The sequence below is a fragment of the Manis pentadactyla genome, chromosome 16 (assembly GCF_030020395.1).
Source record: "Manis pentadactyla isolate mManPen7 chromosome 16, mManPen7.hap1, whole genome shotgun sequence".
NCBI lineage: Eukaryota > Metazoa > Chordata > Mammalia > Pholidota > Manidae > Manis > Manis pentadactyla.
This window is the reverse complement of record NC_080034.1, coordinates 22,505,349-22,518,462: the sequence shown is the minus strand read 5'-3', so window position 1 is coordinate 22,518,462 and position 13,114 is coordinate 22,505,349. Positions and strand designations below refer to the sequence as shown.

General features: G+C 46.0%; 1 protein-coding gene across 1 annotated transcript in view; it reads left to right on the top strand.

Annotated features, from left to right (window-relative positions):
• The first annotated feature begins 3,766 nt into the window (after positions 1–3,766).
• Positions 3,767–13,114, top strand: part of TFAP2D (transcription factor AP-2 delta) — a 54,126-nt gene continuing 44,778 nt past the window's right edge. Inside the window, exons 1-3 of the mRNA XM_036916144.2 lie at positions 3,767–3,917; positions 4,922–5,419; positions 8,900–8,960. Of these exons, the coding sequence (XP_036772039.1) occupies positions 3,879–3,917; positions 4,922–5,419; positions 8,900–8,960 (598 nt within the window). The 5' untranslated portion in view covers positions 3,767–3,878. The remainder of the gene's footprint in view (positions 3,918–4,921; positions 5,420–8,899; positions 8,961–13,114) is intronic.

The following is a 13,114-nucleotide window of genomic DNA, read 5'->3' as shown; positions in this document are numbered from 1 at the left end:
AAATATATCCAAGGAAATATCTTTGGTTGAAAATGCCCCAGTATTACAGTCCTTAACAATTCCGCTTAGCATTGTGCAGCAATTGTGTGGGGAAAGTCTATTCGCGCAACAGGAAAACAAAATCTTTGCGGAAGAGCAAAGAAAATTCTAAGTAGCAAAAAGAAGGAGGTGGACGAGAAGGAGGAGAAATGCATGTTAATAAAGCAAGGGTAGGCACCTCCTTGCTGGTAACTGTCCACCAACTGCAAACCCACAGTGGGTAGCAGACCATTTCAGGGGAGATGTTTGGAATTGCATGAAAAAAGGGATGACTCATATGGTCAGGAAGAGACCTGAGCTTCTCACACCATCATCTGAACTGTAGGAAACTGTCCAGAAATGTCTCTAGCTCTGGATCCTAACCAAAACAAGGATAGATATCAAAAGTTCTCTGCAGGTTTCCTAAAGCAACTGCAGTAGAACAATCCTTCCTGAAGTGTGGAGCATGGAATCAGAAGGCAGAACAAAAGTGCAGGGTGCTAAGGGAGACCTTCTCTGGCTTTTGGGGTGCTGGGCTGGAGGGGTCTCCCCTAGGCTTGCAAGCAATATCTCGAGTGGGCTGCAGCCGGCCGGGCTTGGCGCTTAGGCTGGGATGCATGCTGGCGGTTTCCCGAGGGAAGGAGCCCCAGGCAGTTGTCACTGTGTCTCCTACTTGCCCTGGCCGGTTAATTTAATTACGCCGCCCGCTGGAGAATGTGTAGCCAATCGCTCTCCCGGAAAGGGGCAAAGCAGAGAAAGAGGAATTAGCTTTGCTGAAAAGCCCAGCCTTTGGGTCAAGCAGGATGGCACTTATTAATTGCTCAAGACTATTAATTGGATGGGAGGGAAGATGGTGGGGGGACCGTCTGACAGAAACAAATCCCGCGCGCGCGCACATCACACACACAAACACCGAGCACACCACACACCTGCCTCGATGAGTTTCTTTAGAAAAGGGGCACGCCGAGCCACCCCAGAGCAGATGGAAGGGAGAGCTGACCAGTATGTGCATATGGCGTGGATGATTTCCCCAACTTTTCTTTCAGGAACAAACAGCTTTTTTTTTTCTAGTTGGGATGAGGCGAGAGGGAGCAGTTGGCCAAATGGAGTTTCCCTATAGTTCAAACGCTGGTGTGGGAAGCTGGGACGCTGGGGTGGGAAGTGAGCTTTTCAAAGGAAACCTCTAAGCTAAAAGAGACAGCGCTTCACCCTGCCCACATGATCTTCTTTAAATACAAAGAAAAGCTTTTTCCTCTTGCTGCATGATCTTTAATTTCCTCTAATAACACGGTGGGTCTAAGGAGCACAGTAAACAAAGCCCTCCCTGGACGCCCACTGTCTTGGCACCTAGAAGTCACGGGAAATCGGGGTGGGGATAGGGAGCGGAATGGAGAGGTAAGACTGCCAGTTCTTCGGAGTGTCCTGAAGTATTCAGACGGACGAGACAACTAGAGGTCATTCTGTGGAAGTACTCAGCTCCAGTCCAGAGCGCATCATCAAGGGTATCAGAGGTGCAGGGGCTGCGAGCACATCTGCTTACAGACGGGGACAAGCACATGGGCCAAATGCACGGGGACAGCAGGCAGAGCAGGCGGCCACGACGTCCTGAGCCTCTAGTTGTTCTCGGGGGAGAGGGTTTTGCCTCCGCTGCCTGGACCTAAGCCAGGGAAAGAAGGTCCCTTCTCCCTCAATGAAGACGTATCTGACAGTAGAGGAGTTGGGGGGAGTTGGAGGGGCTTCTATTAGAAGGGGCCACCCTTTTCCATTTAGGCTCGGACAAACAGGGAAACCAACAACAGGCACGGGAAAGCGCCGTCAGGTCATTCCCAAGATAACCCTTGGACCCTACACATTATTGGGGATGGGGGGGTGCCAGCAGGTTTATACCTTCTCAGGGGCAGGGGTTCCTGCGGTAAGGTCGTGGTGGCAGGGCCCAGCTCCCACAGAAGGTTATTTCTTTTGCCTCTGGGTAGACTAGTGAAGTCTCACTCAGTCCTGGCAAACAAAAGATTCCACAGCAAGCATTTTGGGATTCAGCCCCTCAGTGCCCATAGTGCTTCTCTTACCCCTCCCACTTAAAGATCAAGGTGGGCCTTCTTCCTTTTCATCTTCATTGGGCTCTCAGTCTCTTGACTTCATTAGACCAAAATATGGAATTTCAAGAAGCTGGAGTCGGGGAGTGGGGTGGGGTGGGGGTGCTTGCACACCTTGAAAAAAGGGAGCAAGTGTTGGCTGATGACCTTTGTGCAGGGCTGAAGCACCACGGATCTCCATTTCAGACAGTGCATTTCGATTCTTGTCTTGTGCCTTTGTCCATTTATATAAAGCAAAGAGCGCTGAGTGACAGCCCCAGTTAGCCTGCATGAGCTGATTCTAATAAACCCTCCCAAACCCAGACCTAAAAAAAAAAAGGCCACATGCCTGTTTGCCTGCGGCTTATTATTAAGACACCTTCTCAGCTTAAACACTTAAAAGCTAACCAAATGAAATGGCAATTAAGACTAAATTACCCCTTCTACCTCTGAGATGAGTCTGTGGGGCCAGCCAGTTTTTCTGAGGTAGACAAGGTTGGAGAGCAGACCTTGCAAAGCCCCAGTCTGGCAGGCAGGTAGCCACCGCCACCCCCTCCAGGAGCTAAACCATTTGGTGCGGGAAGCCGAGTTTTGAATGAAGTAAAGCCCAAATAAGTTTGAAAGTCAAGAAATCCATCAAAAAGACAGAGATGGGTGCGCTCTGCCTCCTTCCTGCACTCTCTCTGTAAAATAAAACTTTCACACATCTAAGGGTTATTTTGGGGTAATGGTGTTCAAATACCTGGTGTCACTTTTAAATGGTCTATGCCCACCCCCACCCCCACTCCCCATTCAGCACTGTTTCTGAAAGGGAAGAAGAAAAACAAAAAAGACGGGAGAAATGGGTTGGGTTGGAGAGTGGAAGAAATCGTTTTACCTAAATGTCGAATCTTGTCACACATTTTTATTCTCTTGTATTTTTCTTAAATATACTTCCAGTTACACCATTTCTTTATGATAGAAACTTGGGACACTACATTATGGTTATTTATTTTAAAAGCTGCTAAAAGTGTAAGATACTACTGGGGCATTGTTTTCAGAGAAGGGAAAAGAACCCAAATTCGGTGTACATATGGAAAGAGCAGTATTGTTTCCATTTGGGCAAAGGCAGATACCCCAATCTGGGTGAAATTGATTTGGGGGCTTGTTGGAAAAAGCAGCTTTCAGCATCCAGGGAGTGGAACCAATAGGAACACTTGCTCATGTAAAAGGAAGCTTTAATTAATATATATTTCTATCTCTAATATACACATATCGGAGCTAGATCTTTATCTTCACAATAAAATGTGTGCAAATGCCCTCTGCAGAGATGAGTCCCCACCTCAGTCGGTATAGAAAAGCATGATAAAGGTTGGAAAAAATGGATAAAAATGTTGAAAGAACCTCCAGTTCCTTATTAGGCGAAGATACAATATTTATTCCTTGTCTCCTGGGATAAATCTCTTCTGCCTATTGTCCTCCCAGTTCTCAGTGCTGATGCTTAATTTTCAAAACTTCTATATTACCAAGGGACCTACGACATCAGCCAAAGAAATACTCAGCAAGTACAAAATCTGTTCCAGGGAGCTGCTTTTGTGCAGAGGGAAAATTTTGTTCCTACAGGTTTTTAAGTGGGTACGAGGCGAGGAGCTATCTGATCCGGGCAAAGCCGTTACAATTTAGATCTCTATCTATAGAACATTTTTTTTCCTTAAAAAAAAAATTGGAAAATACAAGAAGTTTGGATTTTTTTCCCGATTCTTTTTTTGGAGGGGGAAATTGCATCGTAAGCTTTCGGAGAAACCCAACATGTCAACTACCTTTCCGGGACTAGTCCACGATGCCGAGGTATTATTACTTTTTTTTTTTTTTTGAGCGCGCGTGTGTGTGGCGACGGCGGCGGTGGCGGCGGCGGTGGCAGCCTCTCCTGTCTCTAATCTATACCGGACCGTTACATTTAATTATAATCTGGCTTTCGGGGGAAGTTAAGGAAGAAAAGGGGAGAAAGTTCGTTATGACATCTGTCGCCAGGAAGGCAGCTCTCTGCCACGTTAAGGAACATTTGCCATAATGAGGGAGAAAACATAATCCTAATAATAAAGAAAAGGAGGAAGTGGGGTGAGGAGAAGGAGATAGAGATGGGAAAAAAGATACTCAGAAAGGCAAAGTAGAGATTGATGGGGGGGTGGGGGGGTTGGTGGCAAGGGGGGTGGGGAACAACGCACCCCTTTTGGAATGGGCTTATTCCAGGAAAGTGAAGCAGAAGCGGGGGATGGGGGTGGGGGGCTCGGATTCCTTGCCCCAAATGGTTAAGGAAATGAGCAAGTTGAATGATTTGCACAGACTGGATTTTTTTATTTTTAATGTATGGATAATGATTTCGAGCAGCTGTGGCGGAACGTCTCTGCATGGGCAGCCGCGGACTGCGGGGTCGGGGTCTGGCTGGAGCGGAGAGGCGCGGGCCCGCGGCCGGGAGTGTGGGCTCCGGGTCTGCTGCTCGCGGCCCCAGAGGCAGTCGGAAACCTGGCTCCCAACGCCCAGCTCGCTGCGCACGTTGGGCAGGGGCTGTGTGTGTGTGTGTGTGTGTGTGTGTGTGTGTCACCCGCACCTATATAGGGTGGGGGATGTTTTTCCTCTCGGCGCGGTGAGGACGAGGCCGCCCACCCCCAGTTCGCCTGCTGGCAGAGACTCAGTGGCGAAAGCTCTGAGCCCCGGTTGCCGGCCCGAGCCCAGCGCGCTCGCTTTCCTCGGAGGGCCAGAGAAAGCTCCCGGCTCCGGGAGTGCAGCGCCTTAGTTGCAAAATGACAAACCTCAAGTTTTTCTGCTCTCCCCTTTCCCCCTCTTCCTTCCAGATACGTCACGACGGATCAAACAGCTACCGTTTGATGCAGCTCGGCTGCCTGGAGTCCGTAGCCAATTCCACTGTCGCCTATTCCTCCTCCTCTCCTTTAACTTACTCCACCACCGGCACCGAGTTTGCGTCCCCTTACTTCTCCACTAACCACCAGTACACCCCGCTCCACCACCAGTCCTTCCACTACGAGTTTCAGCACAGCCACCCAGCCGTCACCCCCGACGCCTACTCTCTGAACTCGCTTCACCACTCGCAACAGTACTACCAGCAGATCCACCACGGGGAGCCCACCGACTTTATTAACCTGCACAATGCGCGGGCGCTCAAGTCGTCCTGCCTGGACGAGCAGAGGCGGGAGCTGGGCTGCCTCGATGCCTACCGCCGCCACGACCTGTCCCTCATGAGCCACGGCTCTCAGTATGGAATGCACCCAGATCAAAGGCTCCTGCCTGGGCCCAGCCTGGGGCTGGCCGCCGCGGGAGCAGACGACCTGCAGGTAAATAAGCATGCAGCGAATCTGCGGCCACCCCTCTCCGTCCTCCCCCTCCCCCTCTGTTAAGGTTCTGACTGTGAGCGTCTCTCTCTCTCTCTCTCTCTCTCTCTCTCTCTCTCTCTCTCTCTCACACACACACACACACACACACACACACACACACTACTTATGGAAAGTTATCAAAACAATTAGAGGAGGCGTGTGCCATTCTGTCTCTCTCATTGGATCAGGGCATTTCACCTGGACTCCAGGAAGTCCGGCTAGCTGCACGCCCCCACTTTCAGTGGGCCTGCACAGAGGTCATCTGAGAATCTACATTTCTGGGCCTGAGAGGAAGGCATAGGGGAGCTCAAGGAGGCTGGGGTTGAGCCAACTGGACTCAGAATAAGACCCGATAAGTTGATAACCAATCGCACCTTCAGTCCTGGTGCTTTGCTGGGTCCACCCGCAAGTCCCAGGTGTCTATCCCAGACTGAGTCTCTGGGGAACTTACTGTGAATCCCCAATTCATAGTTTGTTGGTTTGTTGTACATTGTTGGAACATTGTTGGAAACCTGAGCTCTGGCACAAGTTTCACCAAATATGCTAGATTGCCATAGAAAGCAACGAATGGCAAACGACAGCCTCAAAAATTTACCCACTGAAAGGATCAGCACAAAGCACCTTGCCCGTGTGTGGGGTTGAGCCTAATCCTATCTAAGGAATGTTCAGTCCCACCACCAGCTTGGATGACTCACAACCTGATTTTTCCTCTCCTGGCCATTAATTTTTACATAAAATGCAACCCTTACAAAAAGGAAATGAAAAAATAAAGGAAGCGAGGGAGAGAAAAGGCAGAGAAATGGAGGGAGAAAAGAGAAAAGGGAGGGAGGAAGGAGAGAGGAAGAAAGAAAGAGGGAGAGAGAAATTCAGATACCGTAGAGGCCATCACTTAATGAGATGATCTCTCTCCTACTTTCCTTCTTAATGTATTTTTGCACATTCTTTGCAAACAATAGAATTTGTAATTAAGCAAGCATATTGTCGCAGCCACATTTTAAATAAATAAGACCATAAATGCCCCAAAAGAACCCAGAAAGTAAGAATCTGTAGTTTTTTTTCTGGCAGAAAGTTCAGCTCTATCAGAGTCCTTCCTTTTTCAGTGCGCACAAAGCTGGCCACCTTCTCCGCAGTCACAACGAGAGGGGAGAAACTCGAAGAGCACAAGTTGGAGACGTAAGAGATCCCTTGTTGCGCACAGAAAATCTTTTCCCCTCATTTACCTCCGAGCAAGGGATTATTTTTAAATTAAGGTGAAAGCCCTTATAGTCCCAGCAAAAAGCCCTAGTTTCAAGATCGGGACACAAGGAAAAAGATGTGGCTCCATAAACCTTGACTTTCTACATTTATAGTCACAAAATAATTTTATACGCTCAGGGCATTTTTACATTTTTCACAAGGATCCCCTTATGTCTCAAGAGAAAAAAAAATCTGCCATTCAATGCTTAGCTCAACTAAAACCTATTTACTCCTTTTAATAGCCGCGTCTGCTGCTGATTTTGTTGTATCTGTACAAATTTTTTTTCTGTGCTAGGCACAAAGCCGGGCATTTTTCAAAAGAGGGGATTAGAACATTTGCAAGCACCAGACAAAGAGCGAATCCCGTGCAAAAGAACACTGTAGTTTATCCAATTTTCGACTTAGTGCCATTCAACTGGTCATTTATGCAATGTCATCCGAGCAAACAACATGTTTTACTTATGAGGGGGAGAAGTTTGTTAAGTAAAGAGACCAAGATGCGTTTCTTCCAAGAAAATAAACATCTTAACGGTGCGCCTGGAAATGGGACAGAAAGCAATTCACTCCCTTGGAGAGCTTCGAAGCCCTTTACTTTCTACATTTCAGATATTTTGAAAGAAGTTTTTTCAGCCTATGTGCTTTTTGTATTCCTAATCTCCCTTTTCTGGTTTATTACTCATACTGAGGGAATCAAACTGAGAGAAGCACTCCGAGATACTAGAAAGCTAAGAGTATGGTATATCATATATTTATGTATCTATGTCTATAGACATATCTACATATGCGTATGTATATGTATATATATATACTACATATATATGCAAATGTAACAAGTTGTAAATCTGGCAAGTTATTTTTTTCCACTTCTCCTGGACTTAGTTGGCAGAATGAAAAGGAAAGAGGAAAAAAAGTCATAGCTACTTTTAAAAAGAGAAATGGGGAGGGGATGTGTGGGAGAAACCCGTCTCTCTCCTTTTATTTCTTCCTTTTTAAAACATTCATCAGCATATGCCTCATTTCAAATGCAACAAATGTAAATATACTTTTCCCTGCACAGAATTTTAAGTGAAAGTCCAATGGTTTGGAGGGCGGTCTAAGTCTGCCTAACAGATGCAAACAGTCTTGTGGCTTCAGTTCCATCTTTGAGTCCCCTAAAAAGATTTGCTATGGCCAACAAAGGAAACTGTCACACCTTTTCCCATCACCGCTTTAATTTATGCTCAGTCTCCAAGTTTTTTTTTTTCATATTGATTTGATAATCACTTTAAGGCAGAACATTTAAAATAAGAAAGAGCTCATGAGTAGGTTGAAAAGGGGGGTCTTACAGGCCTGCCTCAATATGGTGAAAATGGGGAAGCAAAGGGAGCCAGGGCTGTAAAGGTTGTTTTGTAAAGTGGGTTTTTATTATGCACCGACTCTCTCCGCATTTACTTAACTCTTCACGGGCTGTTGGGTAGGTTAACACCCTTCAAGCCCTCTTTCATGTCCAATACCTCGTTTGTTTGTAAAGGAAAATGAGCTTTTAACACATTTTGACTCAGGGGGAGAAAAGAGAGAGAAAGAAATTTTTATTTTTCTTATTCAAAACTCAGCAAACCCTTTCCTGCTTCCCAACTTCAATGATCCCTCAATCCATTAGGAGCCTGAAGATCTCCAGTGAGTGAACCGGAAGGGGTTACTCTGTAAGACACATTCTGGATAGGATACTCCTACGTGTAGGGTAAAGCAGAGCCCTCATAAGATATCTTAAGTCCTGCACTTGAAATGGCTCCTCTGAGCTCCGAAGAAATCCACAGGGCCAGACTTGACACTTTTGGAGTAATTTGCTCCACGCAGGAAGTGCAGTGGAAACTGTCTGTGTATCCGCTATGTGCCTTGATGGGAACTCAAACGGCTTCTCATTCTCTTATGCTAAGATGAAAGGCATTCAGCCTCTTTGAAGTGTAATATTATGTAGTGCTGTAAAATGCATACCTTAAGGTTTATACAACTTTTAGATTGTGGTTTCTAGGACATTTTTTTTCCCCCTTAAAATCATGTGTGCTGCCAAACTTACTCCAGCTCGGTGGTTGCTTTTAAAGGTTTACTATGGAGTTGTGGGGTTATGGGGTCCAGCAAAAGACTTAATCTACAGGGCAGATTGAAAGACTCAACTCATGTGGCCATACCCCGTTGACTGATTTTATTTATTTTTCGTTCATTAAGGGTTCCATGGAAGCCCAGTGTGGGCTAGTTCTCAATGGCCAAGGTGGAGTGATAAGAAGAGGTAAGTAACATGTTAAAATAAACATTCTTCTCTCATCTGTTATTTTGTTTTGAAGATGTAGTGGTGCTTTTAAACATTAGATCCCTTGTCTGACAATTAAGAAAATAAATTAGTCTTGGTCAGATACTCTTGTCCCAGACAAACATACCCACATAAAAACGTCTCCCTTACTCCATCAAGGCTTGAACTCAGCCTGTGCCCAAAAGACTTGTGATACAAGAAATTTGCTGTTCCTCACAGAACAGTGACAGAATCAAAGTTAGAGGCCAAAAAAAGCAAAAGAAAATGAAAAAAATCCTTCTCACACACCCTTCCCCCATCACCACATCCTGGAGCAGAATTTCTGGTCTCTTTTAGCCCAAAATGTGCCAGCCACAGCCTGGGTGTTTGAGGTAATGGTGTTAGCTTGAGGCTTTGAAGGAGTCTGTGAAAGGCTAGACTGGCTGAGGCTTCAGGGAAGGCTAATGAAACACTAATATTGTAGCTGCCCTTATTTTTTCTAAGTGTCCAGAACATTTCTTTCTTTAAGGGAGGGTGGGAGGAGGAGGTGGTGTTAACTGTACCGGATAAAGCTTTCTTGTTCCCATCTGTTGAGGAAAACATCTGAATCCAGAGTTACCCATGGAATTGGAAAGTGGGGGAAGGCAAGAGTTGAGAGCTGTTGCTTTCAGCTCAGACACTGAAGGGGGCTGCATCTCAGATGTTCCATTCTGACAAAAGGTTTTGAACTATGACATTTTAAGGGCCTCCAGGCAGTGCAGATTTTGCTGTCTTTCCCACTTGACTGTACCCGGAGCCTCTGAAGCTTATTTTCCTAGCAAGCTGAGTAACCCGAGGAACACACAAGGCAAGGGGGACCAGCTGTTCTCCCAACTTCATACGAATTAATAAGATGTGGCCTATTCACCAGACTAATTCCAGCTCCAGGGCCGCAGTTTTCTTTAGTAACTGCACCACTAAAGACTGAGTCACTTCTGATGGCAAATAAACATCCTTCCACCCCTCTCCATCCCTTTCGAGGTTTGTTGAAAGATTCCCATGCTTTTCCAAAGAAAGAAATGCATTGGTGGAAAACAGTGGATTCTTTTATTTTTAAAATACTGGTTTTGCCCAGTATTTAAAACCCAATGTCCAGTGTGAAATTCCATTTAATAACAGGGAAGAAAAGAAAAGAGTCCTTTCCTTTTGTAACCTGAATACTGTCGTGGTGGATATTTTTTGGAACTTCCATTAAATGTAAAATAGCTATTCAACTTTGTTGTTTCGCCCAACAGAGATTTGAAAAGTATTTTTTTTAAAAAACTATATATGTTGCTTCACAAAGATTTTTCTTAAGTGAGCCATTATTGAATCCTGTCAGGCCAATACTAAGCCATATTGAAAGGACATGAGACAGGCTCAAGTAGTGAAATAGAGTGAAATTAACTGTACATACTGTTGGGGTGAATGGTTAAAATGCACAGAAAAAGAGGGTCCAGGTGAGAAGCGCTGATCTGGGTCTGCTGGCACGATCGCACTCAAGGTGAGGCGGAGTGCTCTGGGCGCACGGAGGTGTCTGTGGTGCTGAAGGACAGCGCCACTAATGAGCGCTCGCAGCCGGCTGCTTCCAGAGCCCGGCTGGCGCTACCGCGGTCTGCGTTCAGTTCCGCACTTGCTCCAAGATCACCTGCTCAAATGCTTAGAAATCGCATCAGATAGTACGAAAGCTGACTGAGGGCCAAGGGCAGGATCTTGAAGGGAGGCGGCTGTGCAATGGGTTGAATCTTTGGAGAGAACTTAAAGGGACACCCCCTCACCATCCTCCCAAGAAAGACCAACGTTCTTGGGTAACTGAAGAATGGCAGCTGCGGTCTTACCCTTTCTGAGTCAGATACCTAGTCGTTCTTAGGTGATGTCTTATTGTTCATTTCACCTAAAAATCAGTGCTGAGTCTGCTGTTTTAAACCAGATGTTTATCTTTTAGGAGAACAGCATGGCTCCAAAGAGAAAGGGGAGGTGAATGGGGTTTATGTCTGTATTGTTTGACTAAACTCTTATCCTCCTCCCCCACACCCTGCGAAGGAATTCAGTAACTGCTGAGTTTATTCCATCTCCACGTGTCTTAGAGAAAAGCCAGTTAACTTTGTTGAGCGGCAGAGACCATGTTTTGAGTCTTTGGGTGTCTGTTTACTTTGAAACGATCGATGTTGATGACAATTTACAAATGGATAGCAAGGATGTCTTGCATTAAAAAGTAGTGTATATTCTGCCAAATCTGGCCCAGCTCATCTTAGGACTCCCCACTTTTGAAGAAACACTAAGGAAGCCCCTACTTTTTATTGTTATGGTAGTGAATGGGCTTCTGAATACCAATAGTTTGTCACCTTCGTTCATCAAAAATCAGGAGTACACTAACTCATGTGCTCTGACAATATCACCCTATTGTGTAATAGCTTAGATGGAATGTCTGTTCTCTTCTAATCCATGCTTTACAGGTGACGTTTCTTGAAAAACACAGCTTTTCACCATTTTCCCTTTCCTGCTAAGCTCAAGGATAAACTCAAATTTCCAATGGTTTCCAGAATATACTGTGGAAGGAAAAAATAAATTTCACTTCCCATGACCCCTGATGCTCTTCTAGAAGACAGATTCTTAAGTGCCCTATAAGGAGTTCACCAGCGAGAAGCTGTCTTGGTTTGCAGTGGTGTCTGTGAGGGGGTTGGGGGTGGGTAGGGTAGTCTCATTTCTTTTAAATTGGCCACTTCTACTTGCAAAGAACAAAATAACATTTCCCTGACTCATTTGGTAAGTGGCAGTTACATTGTTTTTTTTGCCGATAATGAAGGCCCAGATAGCCCAGAGAAAGCGCGGAAAAGGGGCAGCGGCGAGGTAATTACCACCCAGATAAAATATTTGCCACCTCCTCGGAGGTGCAGCTCCCCGCGCGCTCACTGTCGCTTAATGGTGTGCGCGATATTGCCCGCAGCTCCGCCACTCCAACCATCAGAACCAATAATCTTTACTTTACCCTGTGCTCGCGTATCGATAGCTTCTCTAGCCTCCGGCGTCGGCTTTGATATGTTAATATTTCTGAGTAGCAAATTCTGCAGAGATCATATTAATGTTGTACGTACAGAGTGGAGCTTTGCCTTCGTTGAATATTCAGATACTGGGTTTCAAAAGGCATCTCTTCTTCAAGAAATGAGGCTTCTATTTACAGGAGTCGTCTGTGTTTTTAATCATTAAAAAAAAAAGGAAAACTCATTTTTCTTTTCCTCACGAATCTTGTGAGGCTCCCTCGCGGGCTCCTCCCCTTGGTCAGGTGCTGATCCCTTTCATTCCTTGCTCTGAGTTTTATAGTAGGAGAACATTGTTGATGAGGCCCGAGATGACGATGATGATGAAGCTAATAATGAGCGGATCCAGATTGGAGTCGCACAGTAGGGGTTCAACCGGGTAGGGGGCTGTGGCATCTAGAAGAGGATGGAAGTGAAGTGTGAACACTCAGCTTTTCCATATCTGGGGGAAAAGTGACATTTTGGCCCCGCTCTTTTCTGTGGAATAGCCATCTCAAAAAAAAAAAAAAAAAGCAAAAAAAAAGGAAGAAAGAAAAAAAATGAAGAAACTGAAGAGGGGAATCGCCCTTGTTTCGCTTTGTGATCACTCTGCCTTGCAGCCCCAGGCTAATTTCAGACGCTTAAATACCGCCATAGCCTCTGGGCCACGCGGAGAGGGAGCGGACCCGGCCACGGGCAGGCGGGAGCGCTTTCCGGATTGCCCGTGGCTACACAAAATACAAACTACTTTGAATCAAAACATTTTGGGGGGAATTAATATGATCTGAACTCTGCACGATTTAAGAGAACTGGAGTTTGTCAGATCGCTTAGAGATGACTGGCACGCCAAGGCGCAGGCATTTATGCTGCGGTACAAACATTGTCAGATATGATTTAATTTCCCAAAAAAAAAAAAAAAAGCTTCTGTGAAACGGAGCTTAGCATCAATCGTCCAGTCTGCCAATAACACGGTGGGCGGACTGACCGCTCCTCCCTTCCGCCGCCCTCACGGTGGCCCACAGGCTGCTTTGCAGGAGGATGAGCCTTCCCCCGCTTCTTCGGGGTTTCTCCAAGGCCCTGATTCTGGAACTCGAGCTAGAGGGCACCTTTAGGCTTTCG